The sequence below is a fragment of the Trematomus bernacchii genome, unplaced genomic scaffold, assembly GCF_902827165.1.
Source record: "Trematomus bernacchii unplaced genomic scaffold, fTreBer1.1, whole genome shotgun sequence".
NCBI classification, from domain to species: Eukaryota; Metazoa; Chordata; class Actinopteri; order Perciformes; family Nototheniidae; genus Trematomus; species Trematomus bernacchii.
In genome coordinates, this window is record NW_022987800.1 from 229,917 (window position 1) to 248,017 (window position 18,101).

At 42.3% G+C, this 18,101-nt stretch overlaps 1 protein-coding gene across 1 annotated transcript in view; it reads left to right on the forward strand.

Moving 5' to 3' along the window:
• The window catches only part of nhsl2 (NHS-like 2), a 143,011-nt gene that overhangs the window by 111,720 nt on the left and 13,190 nt on the right, over positions 1-18,101 (forward strand). The window contains exons 2-3 of the mRNA XM_034149982.1: positions 1,152-1,294; positions 5,742-5,970. Of these exons, the coding sequence (XP_034005873.1) occupies positions 1,152-1,294; positions 5,742-5,970 (372 nt within the window). The remainder of the gene's footprint in view (positions 1-1,151; positions 1,295-5,741; positions 5,971-18,101) is intronic.

Below are 18,101 nucleotides of genomic sequence, written 5' to 3' on the forward strand. Positions count from 1 at the left end.
TTTTAAATATTTTCTTCTCGTGTTATTTATATATTGATTAAGGCAAAACAGTAAATGTCACTCCCTTCATTTTTGTTTACTGCTGCTCTTTAAGGTCCAATTTGTGACATGTTTTCCCAATATCTATACCCAGAGGCAGCCATTAACCACTCTGTTGTGGGGGGTTTGTGTTGTCACCCCCCCAATCCCCCCCCCCACACACACACACACACATCACCCCTCGTGTTGCTAGGCGACTTTGGGCCACCAGCAAAAAAATCCATATTGTCCCGAAGAGCAAGTTCAGCCCAAAACTCTGCACCTCACTGAGGGGCTGTCAGCGGGATGGTGCTGGGAGTGTGTGTGTGTGTGTGTGTGTGTGTGTGTGTGTGTGTGTGTGTGTGTGTGTGTGTGTGTGTGTGTGTGTGTGTGTGTGTGTGTGTGTGTGTGTGTGTGTGTGTGTGTGCGTGGAGTGTGTGAGAAAGAGAGAGAGAGAGAGAGAGAGAGAGAGGGCTTAAGGGGATGAGTGGGGAGTGGGTCGGGAGTGTGTTTTGGGGTATAGGATTGGCTGAGGGATTGTTAGGGGGAATGTGTGTGTGTGTGTGTGTGTGTGTGTGTGTGTGTGTGTGTGTGTGTGTGTGTGTGTGTGTGTGTGTGTGTGTGTGTGTGTGTGTGTGTGTGTGTGTGTGTGTGTGTGTGTGTGTGTGTGAGAGAATGAGGGGGGGGGGGGGGGGTGTGGGGGGTTAGGAATCTGTTTACAATGGCCTGGGGGGAGAGTCGCCTAAGCTGCCAGAGAGGCAGAAACAGTCCGGTATATCCAGAGGAAATTTGAGAGGAAAAGTGCAAAGAACTGGTGAGAGGAAAGACAGAACGCCGCGAACTCAGGAGAGGATTAAAAAAACCAACTTTAAGGATTCCCTCAAGGCTGCAGTCACAGGAGGGAAACCGCAGGGTGATGCAAAGCAGCTAGATCTCTGCTCCCAGCCATGCAAATAGGATCTCTGGTGTGTGTGTGTGTGTGTGTGTGTGTGTGTGTGTGTGTGTGTGTGTGTGTGTGTGTGTGTGTGTGTGTGTGTGTGTGTGTGTGTGTGTGTGTGTGTGTGTGTGTGTGTGTGTGCTTTCATTCCTGTCTGTGCTGCAGAGCGTTGACTCTTAACTTTTTCTCCGTGCAGACTTTGAGGAGCAGTTGTACGACACCAAGCTGACCGGTCAGACGTTCAGACACCCGACCTCTCAGAGCTCCGACGAAACGTCCACCTCGCTCAGCCGCTCGCCCGTCTCCCTCAACAACAAGAGGCCTGACTTCATCTTCCTGGTAAACACACACACACACACACACACACACACACACACACACACACACACACACACATACACACACACACACACACACACACACACACACACACACACACACACACACACACACACACACACACACACACACACACTGTCTCCTCTCCTGTCTTCCCTAAATAAACCACAGCCTCTTGGATCATCTGAATGCATCGTCATATGGCTGAAAATAGGGCTGCTTTTTTTTAGAGAAATTGGCTTTTTTAAAGATACCTAGGACAGAGACACAGCTCTTATAGAAAATCAGGCATTGTAGACTACAGTAGGTATTATGCTTTTTTTTTAACTGTAAAAAGCTAAATACACTTTAATGAAGCAGTAAAATGTGTCTAACACATCATACATAATAGTAAAACACTGATTAAAATACACTATAACATTATTCTTCTTCCCAGCCGCTGACAAATTATAATTTCCGTGTCACTAATACTCTTCCAGCTAAATTCCTGTTGTGACACTATGCCTCATTTCCTTTGTTATCATCTCTTTCATGTAAAAGACAAACGCTGAATTATCCAAAAACCTATTGAACAGTTTGTCCCGCCCCCTCTGTTAGATTTGTCAGAATTAGTCATCATCCTTTTCCACACTCTCAGCAGGTTTCCACAAACAAATGCCAGATCATTTAGTGTCACAGACATATCAATAGAATGTCATTGAACTGATTTGTAGTCGTATTATGTCGTAACGTATCTCCAAACTGAACACATGGATGAAACAGACTGCAGTGAGTTCACTTCTCTCTCCTTTGCTGCAGACTATTTCCCCAAACTGTGTCATTATGGCATCCTGATGAACTCCTGCAGTGATTTTACTGCACATCTCCTGCATATTGGAACTCTGCTTCTCTGTTAAACAGCTCTGTCCTTCTCTCTGATTTCAATTAGACTTTTATGGAGCATTTCCACTACAGCACGGTTTAAGCGTGCCGTGCTCGGCCCGTTTTTGGTTGCGTTTCCACTAGGCGTCGTTCCGGCTAGCGGGTACTTTTTCACAGTTTTCTGGCTCTCCAATATCGAGGTTCTTTCCGGGCCAACAACCGGGCTGAGTATGCTAAACTAGAGAGAGAATCGCTAGCAACTACAACAAAATGAACATATTTGACCGTGATTTAATTGTAATACACGTTTCAAAATGATGCCGAAGTAACAACATACTGATACCGGTTAGTAAAAACCATGAATTAATGCTTTGACAAGTCTGCAGACAGACGGCAGGCGAAAAACCTTTTAAAATGCGTGTTTTCTGAATGGAGATCGGCTAAGCTAACGCAGTATATGCTCCGACCGTCCACACTCACAACAACGGCCTACAGACATAAATAAAGCAGCGACTGTATTCACCATGACACAGGCAGTCTGTGGTGTGTACTTGTTTAACTTTTGTCTAGTTTCTGAACATATATGAGGAGCTGTGAGCTCTGAGTGCTAACAGCTAACGGCTGATGTTGGTTTTGTGGTTCGCATTGAAGATGACGTCACGGCTCCGCCTACACTGCGTTACTATAGTTACTGCCCCAGCTACTAAACTGTAATGGAAACGCAGCATAAAGTGAGCCTGGCCTACTAAGGCCTAACTATACTGTACTAAGCCGAGTGAGGCCCAGCAGTGGAAAAGCGCCATTAGATAACTCAGGTTTGAGACTGTACAGTACAAACGCATGGTTTCTCTCACCTATTTCATCAGGAAGGATATAAACCGGAGTGTTTCCTGCAGTGCAAGAGCCCTGAAGGAGTTTGGGTTTTAATGCCTTGCTTAAGGGCTTCAGATATATGGCAGTCAAGATGACAGTTCCCTCTGTGCTGGGATAGTCAACGATAATGCTCAATTCTGGCTTCTTAAATATGAGATCTGCTGCTTTTCTCTGAATGGTATTATTGTAAATGAGATATTTCTGACCTTCGGACTGTTGTTCAGAGAAAATAAGCACTTTTCCAGGTTTTATTAAATGTATTTCTCTCTGTTTTGGCTATTTTCAATTAGACTTTGGCACATTCCCATTAAGTAACTTGGATTTGAGTTCCTAAAGCACACACGCATGGTTTCTCTCACGTATTTCTTCAGAGAGTGTTTCCTGCATTGCAAAAGCCCTAAAGAAGTGTGGGGTTTAATGCCTTGCTTCGAGGCTCTTTGGTAGAGATGGTAGATACCTAAGGTTTAAAAAAAGGATGGATGACAGTTCCCTCCCAGCTGGGATTACAACTTCCTGTTGATGAGACATATACCGTTTTCTATTTTCCTCTCTTCACTTCCTCCCAGTGTCATTGAAGCAGCTTAAAGAAGACACATCATTTCACTCTGGTGAAGGTAGATGATTAGATGACCTCTGTCTCGCCTCGTATTGATTTCAGCTTTAATTGAATCTGGAGTTAATTTAGTCTTTTTGTTTTGCTAGACCCAACAACACCTTTCTAAAGAGAAGAAATCCCTCTTGTCTAATGATTATTAAAACACAGTAAACTTTTAGAGAAGTTTGGGACGAGATATTGAACAAGATAGGACATAAAGTTAGGCCGGTCAAACTGCATTAAGATGGTTACAATGATTAAGATAAATGTGGATTTCATTACAAAATGTCCCTTTTTCCTCAGTAAGTCACACATTGGTTGTACAATTTTAGGACGAAGAAAAAAACTGAAATAATGTGTTTTTGTGTGCATTAGAGCCATACATTAATTGTGAAAAAAACAATGAATATTTTTCAATCCATATAAAGAATATTTAGAAAAGAAATAAATGATTCTCTGTTGCAATTTGTTGTGTTTCTTTGACCAGGTATAAGTTGCATTGGGTAGATTATGGCGCATTTCCACTACAGCGCGGAGCTCGCTTTAAGCGTGCCGTGTCGTGCCGTGCCCGTTTTTGGTTGCGCTTCCACTAGGCCTAGTTACGGCCCGGGGCCACTTTTTCACCTCTTTTCCGACAAAATTGTGGTTCTATCGAGGCCAACAAACAGGGCTGAGTCGGGCTGAGTATGCTAAACTAGAGAGAGGATCGCTGGCAAGCGGGCTACAACTACAACAAGATGGACATATTTGACCGTGATTTAATTGTAATACACGTTTCAAAATGATGCCGAAGTAACAACATACTGATACCGGTTAGTAAAAACCATGAATTAATGCTTTGTCAAGTCTGCAGACAGACGGCAGGCGAAACACCTTTTAAAATGCTTGTTTTCTAGATGGAGATTGGCTAAGCTAACGCAGTATATGCTCCGACCGTCCACACTCACAACAACGGCCTATACAGACATAAATAAAGCAGCGACTGTATTCACCATGACACAGGCAGTCTGTGGTTTGTACTTGTTTAACTTTTGTCTAGTTTCTGAACATATATAAGGAGCTGTGAGCTCTGAGTGCTAACAGCTAACGGCTGTGTTGTTTTTTCTGGAGTTCTCATTGAAGATGACGTCACGGCTCCGCCTACACTGCGTTACTATAGTAACTACCCCAGTTCCTAAACTGTAATGGAAGCGCAGCATGAAGTGAGTCGGCCCTGTTAAGGCCCAACGCGGCCAAGCCGTACCGAGCCGTACCGAGCGTGGCCGAGGCCGACCGTGTAGTGGAAATGCGCCATTAGACACCCTTTTTTGTGAACTATTAAGCACACATAAAACAAGTTGTTTTACTATGAGCCAATTACTTTTTTCGGTACAGTAAAACAGTAAAATATGACTTTTACAGGATAAGAATACATTGTCATCAAAATATAAGATATTTAAGAACACCTCCTCAATTAAAATCAAAACTTTGTTGTGTTCACTCGTGTTTCCTCTCATCCTCAAATGAATCTCATGTCTCTCTGTATCTGCTGGATTTAACAGGCGACTGTTTGCTAACACACTCCCCATCTCCTGTTAATAAGGTGTTTATCCCGGTGATATGTTTGCAGCTTGTTGCACTGACCCCGAGGGGCAAAAAAATCAATTACTGCAGGTTTAAGCCTGTCTTGAGAGAAGATTGCTCACACTCTCCATCTCTTCCTCGCAGAGGTGGGAAGTATTGGAGTACAAATACTTTGTTACTGTACGTATGTACATTTTTCTGGTATCAGTACTTTACTTCACTACTTACTTTTCTGATGACTTTTTACTTTCTACTTTTTACATTCTCCAAACAGGCTGGTTACTTGAAAACGTTGTCATGTTGCCGTTGTTCAGCATGGAAACATTCATTAGCTAACAATGACATTATTGTTCTATTAATATAAAGGGAGGTCAGGTACTCTTTAAAACAGCTGCTAGTTATGGGTACTTTTTACTTAAGTACATTTCGAAGTCTTTCGATTTTACTTGAGTAAAGAAGTTTAGTCAGTACTTCTACTTTTACCAGAGTATTTTTAAACACGAGTATCTGTACTTCTACTTGAGTAAAGGATGTCTCTTCTTCCTCGTCTTCTAGCCGGCGACCAAACAGCTCTACGACGATGAGACCTCCTCCTCGGTGTTTGGACTGAGGTCCGTCACCGACCCGTCTCCCTCTCCGTCTCCGTCGCCCTGCGGCTCGGATCGCCCCCCGCCGGGTTGGAGCAGCAACACCTCCGCCATCACGGGGCCTCCCGTCGCTGACAAACCACGCTGGCCCCCGGGGAGACGGACGCCGGGGCAGTTCATAGCGCTCGACGTCACAGGTACGCTAAAACTAAAGTGGGTTAAGGTTAGGGTTAGGGTAGGGGTTCAGGGTTAGGGTTAGAATTTAGGGTTGGGTTTACGGTTGGAGCTTAGGGTTCAAGTTCAGGGTTAGAGTTGAGGGTTGGAGTTTAGGTTTGGAGTTTAGGGTTGGGCTTAGGGTTGGAGTTTAGGTTTGGAGTTTAGGGTTGGGCTTAGGGTTGGAGTTTAGGTTTGGAGTTTAGGGTTGGGCTTAGGGTTGGAGTTTTGCGTTGGGTTTAGGGTTGGGTTTAGGGTTGGAGTTTAGGGTTCAGGGTTCTGAATTGTTTTCTCTGGCCTAAAGACCTGTGGGTGGGTGAAGTTATATGTAGCTTGGATAATTGTGTGCGTAGTGGACCCCACCAGTCAATGAATGTGTGTTGAGCCGTAACAAATTTGTGTTGTGGAGAACCGAGAAGTTCTTGAGCAGGTTTACGCTGAAACTAAAGTGAGTTAGTATTCATCCATTTACACACATTCATAGGGAGGCAGAGGCTGTTATACTAGCTGCTCAGTGACAATGAAATACACAGAAGTCGCCATTGAAAGCAACTTGGGGTTTAGTATCTTGCCCAAGGACAAGTCGACAGGTTGACTGCAGGGACTTTTATCAGAGTCGGGGATCACATTGGGCATTCATTTAGATTGAAGCTGAAAATCATTCTCTTCCCAAAACAAATTGTCAACATCACCTTAAAGAAGATCTTGGTTTTGTTTGTGTTGAAGGGCACATTTAGAAGTTGCCGTTGTGAGGCTACCTTTTCTTTGAGTTGATGGATGTATTGTGAAAGGCCTATTTTACAGTTTCCACCACTATGTTTCTTACAAACAAGCCTGCAGGATGTTTCTACAAAATAACTTTGGATAGCATAATACTTCGTAATTCTTGCCTTTTGAAGTCTTTGGACTGGCACGGCTACGGTATCTTGAGGACTTCATGAATATTTCATCTTGTTGACCAGTCTGATCCTGAGAATGTAGCAGAAGAGTTTGCTGTATTTAAAAGGGTTCCTGTAAACACAGGCGACTGGCATTCAGCTTCGATTTGTAGTAATTATCCATTCAAAGAACAGGACTCTTATATGCTGTCTTGTTGAGGATAATTAACAGTAATGCTCAATCGATCAGCTGTGTTTGGATACTGGATGAAATGTATTTGTATTCCCGTCATTGGTTTGTTGCTGTAAAAGGAAAACATGGCTGACTTTGTTCCACACACTTAATACCTCAGAGTGAAAATATGATTCACACCTTCTGTGTTATTCTCTAATGGTTTGGTCCTTCCTGTCACACTTGTTGAAGTGAGAGAAATTAGACTGAAAGGAATCAAACAATTAATTTCAATTTTGGATCACACGAGTGCATTGGCTGCTAATTCAGAAACTTTACTATTATATCATCTCCTTTTTTTTTTTTACTTAAAGAGAATTAACAAAATGAATACCAATTCTCAATAGATTCACACGTTTTGTAAATGTATTATTAACATTATTATTATTTTATTATTATTATTATAAATCCACCAAAAATCTGTTTTGACCCCTGTCTTACCTCACAGGTTAAATTGGATGGTATGTAGATGTGCAATTGACACACACACACACACACACACACACACACACACACACACACACACACACACACACACACACACACACACACACACACACACACACACACACACACTTGACACCGAGCTTTAAGGGAGAAAATGTTGCAGAAACAAGATTTGACGTTGAGAACATTTTCTTCTCATGATCACATTCAGTATTGCCCTCGCTCATCTCTGCGTGTCCGTGTGTGTGTGTGTGTGTGTGTGTGTGTGTGTGTTGTGTGTGTGTGTGTGTGTGTGTGTGTGTGTGTGTGTGTGTGTGTGGGGGTGTGTGTGTGTGTGTGTGTGTGTGTGTGTGTGTGTGTGTGTGTGTGTGTGTGTGTGTGTGTGTGTGTGTGTGTGTGTGGTGTGCTGTCAGAGCTGTTAGTATGCTGCGGTCGTCCTCGGCAGCATCGTTTCTGACACTCCTGCTTCCACTCGTCTCATCCAAACCTCCTCCTTGTTTACGTGTAGTGTGTGTGTGTGTGTAGTGTGTGGGTGTGTGTGTGGTGTGGGTGTGGTGTGTGTGTGTGTGTGATGGTGATGTGGGTGTGTGTGTGTGTGTGGTGTGTGTGTGGGTGTGTGTGTGTGTGTGTGTGTGTGTGTGTGTGTGTGTGTGGTGTGTGTGTGTGTGTGTGTGTGTGTGTGTGTGTGTGTTTTAGGCATAGCAACTGCTTCGTCACTTGGTTTCTCTCCCCTCCTTCTCACGCTTTTGCATCTATGGATAAATATCTCCCTCCCTGTCCGTCTCCCCCTTCTCTCCCACTGTGTGGTGGAGTAGAAGGTCAGGTATAATGATGCATGCCTGTGGCGCTGCACTTGGTGGGAACTCACCTCCTTCTGAGAGGGAAGGAGAGCCATAAAGGATTGAGAAGGATAAAGGAACCCAGAGAGATTTAGAGAAGAGTAGTTTGAGGACAACACTTCTCTATTTATGGAAACAAATCCTAAGACCTCCTTGGTTTGTAGTCCAATTAGCAAATTGAGAAGTGAAATTTGAGTTGTGTGAGGCCTCTTACAACCACATTGTACCACAAGTAGCCAGTTAACAAGCAGGAGAGGACTCTTTAATGTAGAGACACTACATACTGATATACACCTGAACATCAGCAGGAGAGGACTCTTTAAAGTAGAGACACTACATACTGATATACACCTGAACATCAGCAGGAGAGGACTCTTTAAATTAGAGACACTACATACTGATATACACCTGAACATCAGCAGGAGAGGACTCTTTAAAGTAGAGACACTACATCCTGATATACACCTGAACATCAGCAGGAGAGGACTCTTTAAAGTAGAGACACTACATACTGATATACACCTGAACATCAGCAGGAGAGGACTCTTTAAAAGTAGAGACACTACATACTGATATACACCTGAACATCAGCAGGAGAGGACTCTTTAAAGTAGAGACACTACATACTGATATACACCTGGACATCAGCAGGAGAGGACTCTTTAAAGTAGAGACACTACATACTGATATACACCTGAACATCAGCAGGAGAGGACTCTTTATAAGACTCATGCCACTCCTCTCACACTTCCCAGCGAACAGGTATATAGCTTTGCAGACAGCTTACTGTTGCCATGGTAACTCGCCACTCTTCCTCTCTCTATCATCCCTGCTGCCAGGAAGAAGAGATTAGGAGAAAGGAGAACATCTAGTCTGTGCAAATGCAGAATGAGAGAAGGGGTGAGAGAATAATGAATGAAGGATAATGTGAGAACATTTTGTTACGGCGCTCTCCTCCTCCCACTTCGCTTCCTCCCACTTCCTCGTGCATTTCTCACTCCTGCAGTTTTCATGAATGACTGAAACAATACAGGCAGTGAAGATGTGAAAGGCTTATAGACTGACGGGGGTAAAACAATCCGCTGTGTGAGTTTATTGTTTCCGTGTCTATTTTTCCAACGTTTGCGTCATTTTTAGGGGAATTCATTCCATTATATGTCTATTTGGTGAGGGCACACACACGTTTGTGCCATTATCTTTGGTGTTTTATAAATCACAGTCATCCTTATCCTTTAAAAATAACTGTTTATTTCTGATCATAATTGTAAAAATGATCATGATTTAACCCCAGAGAGACAAAATACTATCACCAAGTGTTTATTTTATGCATGAAGAACGTCATAGTTGTAAACGGAAACACAAGCGTCTTGTGACATTGCAAGGACAGGCAGGCAAACAAAGCTAGTAAGCTAAATATATTTAATCTGTAAAAGCAACAGTGAGACAGACAGCTTGTGCTTTTAGCAAAATAATGTAAAATCACATGGGTAAACATTTAGACTTTATCTGGTAAGAATATATTACTAATTCCCGGCAAACATCCAGTTTCTATTAACAATCATGCTCCAATTATTACTAATTCACTATCAGTGCATAATGAGGCTTGCAGACTGGCAGGTTAAGAGCTTGCAAAAGTCAAACGAAAGGGAGAGGCATTTTGTGAATGCACTTCTGAAGCAGTCAGCAAATTGTGAATTTGAGCAGAAACACAGAAAGCCATTCATGCGCTGTAGCTTCAGGCGAGCTAATCCTCTCAGTTTACCTGAAGCGCCTCGGTCCACCAGGAATCTGACATGGGGTGGAACTGCTGCCAATCCTATTGTCTCCACATCGTGTCAAGAATCCATGGCTGGGAAGCTATTTGAATGCACCGCTAATTTGCTCGAACAAAGGAAGGAATGAAAAGGAAACCACTTTTTAGGGGGTGGCTACTTGGGCTCAGTTTTCTGAAAAGCCCCGAATGTTTGACTTAAAGGGGACCTATCATGCAAAATGCACCTTGGTACGTCTTTTCTACATGAATATGTGTCCCCGGTGTTCCAGGGAACTCACCAAGTGTCAGAAAACACAACCCTCTCTATTTTCCTCCATACCCAAATCTCTAAAAAAGGGGCTGCAACGGATCTGATAAAAACTGATCCAGATTTGAACACTGTCCTGACGTCAGGACGGTGGCGCTACGGCTATTGGGCCAACTCCACCAATCAGGAGGAGACCGCCACGGCCATTGCCGTTAGAAAGCGCTGGAGACGATGTAGTACATATGCCAGGCCTGTAGGTGGTGCTGTTGCTCACAGAATCAGCCCTTGCTAAAACAGAGCTAATAATTGTCAAATTGAGCAAAATGAGGCATGGCTAAAATGCATGATCTGTTTGGTATTTTGAAAAAAAAAAAGTATAAATATGCCTTATATAGGTATGGTCCTACACTATATTATTATAATATAGCATGATAGGTCCACTTTAAGGTACCAAAAAGCAGTCCACATAGTTTCAAAATGACCCTGGATTTTAAAGAGATTGTCTCTGTCTCGTATAACATAAAATGACCGTGATACATTAGCCGTGAGTTTCAATTAAATCAGCTGATTTAATAATTATCCAGCCAGGAAATGAGATTTCTGCCTCCTAAATTCATTTGGCTTTGTCATTTGCAGGTCAAAAGACTTCCAGATGTCTGGGTTGACCAAAAAGTAGTCAACTTAGCTTCAAAGTAGACGTAGAAGCAGGTACTGTATGTTTGCCATGATTCTCTGAAGGAGGCACACGCACGAGTCATTGTTTTTCATTGATTTCTCAAATTCATTTTTCCACTGTCACCATAGAGGTCATTTATCACCCTGTAATGACCATGAAGTGTATTATGACCCTTTTTTTTCGAGGCAGGATATAGAAGAGCAAACAATATCCCACAGTTCGATCTGTTTTTCTCTTGAAACAGAGTCAACTTTCTTTCCTTCCCTGTTGCTTTTTAATAGTGTTATACATGGCTTTCATCTGGATTAGCAGAACTGTAGATCTTCATGGTTTGGAGCACTTTTCGGACTTTCTAATGCCTCTTGTTTGACAGTTCAATCATAGAAAGAGCATTTGACAAAGCAATCTCCTTTCAAGGTTCTCATTTTCCCTGTGTGTCGAGCTTTTGACCTTATCACATCTTCATCATTCATCATCCGTGAACCGCTGTTTTTACATTTAAAAAGTGAGCTGCCGGCTAAAAGATGGGCGTCATTTAGGAGAAAGACAGTGTTTATTGTCTGATCGTCGAGGCTAGGATGTTAAGAAGTTCATACTCTGGGTTTAAGTTGTATGTGAGAACACATTAAAGAGGAATTACTTGACTTAAAAACGTGGTAAAGTAATGTTTATGTCACATGAGAAACCAATGTATCAGTATTGACTATTGAACCTGTAAAATCAGAGTCGCTGTTTTCGAGACGTTGGCCGAAGGATTGGCGTCATTTAGGGCGACTGTGGCTGCGAGGGAGTGCGGTCGTCTTTCAACCAGAAGGTTGTGGGTTCGATCCCAGCCCATGCAGTCAACATGTCGTTGTATCCTTGGGCAAGATACTTAACCCTGAGTTGCTCCCGATGGCCGACGGTGTGTGAGTGTTAGGTCCTAGAGTAAGGTACACTGCTCTGTATGAATGGGTGTGAATGGGTGAATGACATGTAGTATGTAAAGCGCTTTGTGGGGTCTTAAAGACTGGATAAAGCGCTATATAAGTACAGTCCATTTACCATTTAGGAGAAAGACAGTGTTTGTTTTCTGATCGTAGAGGCAAGGATGTGCAGAAGTTCCTACTCTGGCTTTAAGTTGCATGTGAGAACACATTAAAGAGGAATTACTTGAATTGAAAACGTGGTAAAGTAATGTTTGTGTCACATGAGAAACCATCAGATTCCACTTCCTCTACGATAACAGCAGGCTGGATTGCACTGAAGCCAGTTCCATATAAAGAGACATTATGATAAATGAATCATCCTCTCTTGTCTCAGTGGTGAAGGCTGCTGATATCTGAAATAGTCTCTATTATTTATGGCTGCTGGAGCAACACAAAGACACCCAAGGCCGGCGCTCTGCAAGAAAGAGAACGTGACGGCAATGCGTGTTTGAATGTTGCGTGTTTTCTGCACAAGACTGCGGGCTAACAAAATGTCACTTGGCCTGCGTGAGATGAAACAAAAGCAGACGATCCAACAGGAAGTGAGTGAATGCATGACAGCAAGACAGGAAGTGGTGTTTAGCCCCAGAGTCACTGCTTAGTGTCTGACGGATGGCTGTGGATGCTTCAGACCACACACTCTTATTTATTCATGCTCACTGGGGAATGGCAGTCTGAGAGCTAAACAGACCGATAGCAGGAAGAATAGACAGAGGATGAATGACTGAGATACATTAGCCAGGGTTCATGAGTTTCTATTAAACCAGCTGATTTAATGATTATCCAGCCAGGAAATTAGATTTCTGCCTCCTAAATTCATTCGGCTGATCGTTTATTTGGTAATTTGCAGATCAAAAGACTTCCAGATGTCTGGGTTGATCAGGCTTTTCCAGACGTCTCAGTTACACCATGTTTTATTGTTAATCTAGTGGAAAAAATGTAGAAATATAGTCATTACATTCTGTCAAAGCTACTCTCTTCATCTCTGGAAACAACTTTATTGTAAACATTTGACTGATATTACATCTCTTTTACAATCTAATACTGAGATTATAGTTAGAATATATTAGAATAGGCCTTTGCAATAGGACATGTACAGATAATCGAGTACTTGCAGCATTGTGCATCATCAACCTTTAACAACTGTTGTGTAGTGGAAGCTCAGAATAATAAACAAAGCGGGTCTAGTCCAAACTAAAGATTTTACATGAATGCAGCAGTTTACATAAAGAACGGTAGTTGTAGTGGAAACATGCACTCGACATCTCAGCATCTCGTATTCATTTCAATATCAACAAACCGGAAAAACACAGAGCAGGAGACTTCCTTGCACTTCAAAATAAAAGCACTTCCTGTCAAACATTTCAAAGTTAAACAGAATTATTACCCTTATATTTAGAGGTAATTCAGGCTTCAAAACATTTCTCCTGGTACTTATGTCAGTAAGCAAAACAAAAGAAATGGGAAAGAGAAGATATTTACAAGTACTCGTAATAACCGTTGACCTTACTGAATTAGTGTTTGTCAAAGTACGTTGAAATAACCCAAAAACAAAACAGCTTCACTACTCAATCATGATTTTTAGGGACGCTCCGATCGGGAATTTTGGGGCCGATCGCCAGAATCAGTATCGGCCGATACCGTTCGCTGATCCGATCGAGTGGGCGGGGCCTATGGGGATCTTCCATTTAAAGTGATGTTGAAAACTCAGTTAATGGGGCTCATTCACTGGCGCTTCCACAAACAACAACCAACATAATTATTACATTCAAATGAAGTACATTATTCAAGTGCTCTCTTTTCCTCCCTCTCTCTCCCTCTCTCTCTCTCTCTCTCTCTCTCCCTCTCTCTCTCTCTCTCTCTCTCTCTCTCTCTCTCTCCCTCTCTCTCTCTCTCTCCCTCTCTCTCTCTCTCCCCCTCTCTCTTTCTCTCTCTCTCTCCTGACAGCCTGTCAGTATCTCATGCAGCTCACTGATCCAGTAATGAGTGACCCGACAGTGAAGAATAAATATATGTATAACTAGTTTATCTTGTTCCAGAGGTAGATACAATAGCTAAGTGTGTTAGGTCTAACTCTTAGTGTGTGTTTTGCTCCGCTCACCGGTCCGTCACAGCGGGCGGAGCTGCAGGATTTCTGCTTCACACACATGTTTCTCAAATGTTGTGTCTCTTTGCCGGGTTTTTATAAATGTGGATATCTCTTCAGATCTCTCCCGCTTAATTAGTTGTTTTTTTCTGCTAAGGTTTTTGTCAGGAATATCATCATGTAGAGTTTCTCCCCTATTAGCTTTCTGTTTGGTGTCTCAGACAAAACCAAACATTTGTTACTGTGTGTTGTTCAATGCTTGGATGTATAATTCATACGCAGAGCTGCAACAGGGAGAAAACTAGAAACAAAATGGAGGGAGGGCTGGGCGGCGACATGACTGCTAACAACTTGAGAGGAAACAAGAAGACGGAAATGACAGGTGGAGGAAGAGATGGTGCATGTGTAGGAGGCGAAAAGATGGAAATACAGACAGTTTCATGAACTTTGTTTTTGGTTTATTGTTCAGCATCGAGTTATGAATTTGATTGTTAATACATGGAAGAAACAAAATGCAGTACATCTGTATTTTAAGTCTTTATCGATCTCAGTAACACTCACGCCTTCTATTGACTAGCGCTCCATCACATTGTACGTGATAGGCAAAGGGGCGGGACATCTCTAAGCTGTTGACCAATCACAACAGAGCCGGCCAGCTAACAAATCAGAGCCGACTGGGCTCTGGTTTCAGACAGAGGGTGAAAAGAGGTGCTGCAGCACAGGCAGTATGAGAAAAATAAAGAGCTTTTTGAACATTAAAGCATGGAGACATGTAGAGACACTACATACTGATATACACCTGAACATCAGCAGGAGAGGACTCTTTAAAGTAGAGACACTACATACTGATATACACCTGAACATCAGCAGGAGAGGACTCTTTAAAGTAGAGACACTACATACTGATATACACCTGAACATCAGCAGGAGAGGACTCTTTAAAGTAGAGACACTACATACTGATATACACCTGGACATCAGCAGGAGAGGACTCTTTAAAGTAGAGACACTACATACTGATATACACCTGAACATCAGCAGGAGAGGACTCTTTAAAGTGGAGACACTACATACTGATATACACCTGAACATCAGCAGGAGAGGACTCTTTAAAGTGGAGACACTACATACTGATATACACCTGAACATCAGCAGGAGAGGACTCTTTAAAGTAGAGACACTACATACTGATATACACCTGAACATCAGCAGGAGAGGACTCTTTAAAGTAGAGACACTACATACTGATATACACCTGAACATCAGCAGGAGAGGACTCTTTAAAGTAGAGACACTACATACTGATATACACCTGAACACCAGCAGGAGAGGACTCTTTAAAGTAGAGACACTACATACTGATATACACCTGAACATCAGCAGGAGAGGACTCTTTAAAGTAGAGACACTACATACTGATATACACCTGAACATCAGCAGGAGAGGACTCTTTAAAGTAGAGACACTACATACTGATATACACCTGAACATCAGCAGGAGAGGACTCTTTAAAGTAGAGACACTACATACTGATATACACCTGAACATCAGCAGGAGAGGACTCTTTAAAGTAGAGACACTACATACTGATATACACCTGAACATCAGCAGGAGAGGACTCTTTAAAGTAGAGACACTACATACTGATATACACCTGAACATCAGCAGGAGAGGACTCTTTAAAGTAGAGACACTACATACTGATATACACCTGAACATCAGCAGGAGAGGACTCTTTAAAGTAGAGACACTACATACTGATATACACCTGGACATCAGCAGGAGAGGACTCTTTAAAGTAGAGACACTACATACTGATATACACCTGAACATCAGCAGGAGAGGACTCTTTAAAGTGGAGACACTACATACTGATATACACCTGAACATCAGCAGGAGAGGACTCTTTAAAGTGGAGACACTACATACTGATATACACCTGAACATCAGCAGGAGAGGACTCTTTAAAGTAGAGACACTACATACTGATATACACCTGAACATCAGCAGGAGAGGACTCTTTAAAGTAGAGACACTACATACTGATATACACCTGAACATCAGCAGGAGAGGACTCTTTAAAGTAGAGACACTACATACTGATATACACCTGAACACCAGCAGGAGAGGACTCTTTAAAGTAGAGACACTACATACTGATATACACCTGAACATCAGCAGGAGAGGACTCTTTAAAGTAGAGACACTACATACTGATATACACCTGAACATCAGCAGGAGAGGACTCTTTAAAGTAGAGACACTACATACTGATATACACCTGAACATCAGCAGGAGAGGACTCTTTAAAGTAGAGACACTACATACTGATATACACCTGAACATCAGCAGGAGAGGACTCTTTAAAGTAGAGACACTACATACTGATATACACCTGAAACATCAGCAGGAGAGGACTCTTTAAAGTAGAGACACTACATACTGATATACACCTGAACATCAGCAGGAGAGGACTCTTTAAAGTGGAGACACTACATACTGATATACACCTGAACATCAGCAGGAGAGGACTCTTTAAAGTAGAGACACTACATACTGATATACACCTGAACATCAGCAGGAGAGGACTCTTTAAAGTAGAGATACTACATACTGATATACACCTGAACATCAGCAGGAGAGGACTCTTTAAAGTAGAGACACTACATACTGATATACACCTGAACATCAGCAGGAGAGGACTCTTTAAAGTAGAGACACTACATACTGATATACACCTGAACATTAGCAGGAGAGGACTCTTTAAAGTAGAGACACTACATACTGATATACACCTGAACATCAGCAGGAGAGGACTCTTTAAAGTAGAGACACTACATACTGATATACACCTGAACATCAGCAGGAGAGGACTCTTTAAAGTAGAGACACTACATACTGATATACACCTGAACATTAGCAGGAGAGGACTCTTTAAAGTAGAGACACTACATACTGATATACACCTGAACATCAGCAGGAGAGGACTCTTTAAAGTAGAGACACTACATACTGATATACACCTGAACATCAGCAGGAGAGGACTCTTTAAAGTAGAGACACTACATACTGATATACACCTGAACATCAGCAGAAGAGGACTCTTTAAAGTAGAGAGACTACATACTGATATACACCTGAACATCAGCTGGAGAGGACTCTTTAAAGTAGAGACACTACATATTGATATACACCTGAACATCAGCAGGAGAGGACTCTTTAAAGTAGAGACACTACATACTGATATACACCTGAACATCAGCAGGAGAGGACTCTTTAAAGTAGAGACACTACATACTGATACACACCTGAACATCAGCAGGAGAGGACTCTTTAAAGTAGAGACACTACTGTACATACTGATATACACCTGAACATCAGCAGGAGAGGACTCTTTAAAGTAGAGACACTACATACTGATATACACCTGAACATCAGCAGGAGAGGACTCTTTAAAGTAGAGACACTACATACTGATATACACCTGAACATCAGCAGAATAGGGTCCCTTTAAGAACAGGTTGTTTCTGCACAGTTTTTCAATGATTCAACGTAACTTGATTCCTTAATCTCATTGATTGTGGGTTGTGGATTGTCTCATTGAGGAAAACATACGTCACTGAGTGGTTTCAGGAGATATATTTTAGACAGCATCCGATTTGACTCACAATAAAACAAAGCTGATGGCTTTAATGGACCCTGAGTGATTTATGCAGCTGGTTGAGCGAGTGCACTGCATGTCATTGAGGTTATCAAGTGGGTACCTGCTGCCTGCGATGACTCATTGGATTATGGTCTGCTGTGACGAGACCTCAGAAGGACAGGAAGTACAATAGAACAGCCGGTTTATGCGCACCATTTACTCCGGATTACTTGGAAAACGTGGCACATAAACACGTAGGTTAAGGAAGCAGAAATAAGAAAGTGCAGCTGTTGTTACGTCACTTTAATGTTCTCGTTGTCGTCTT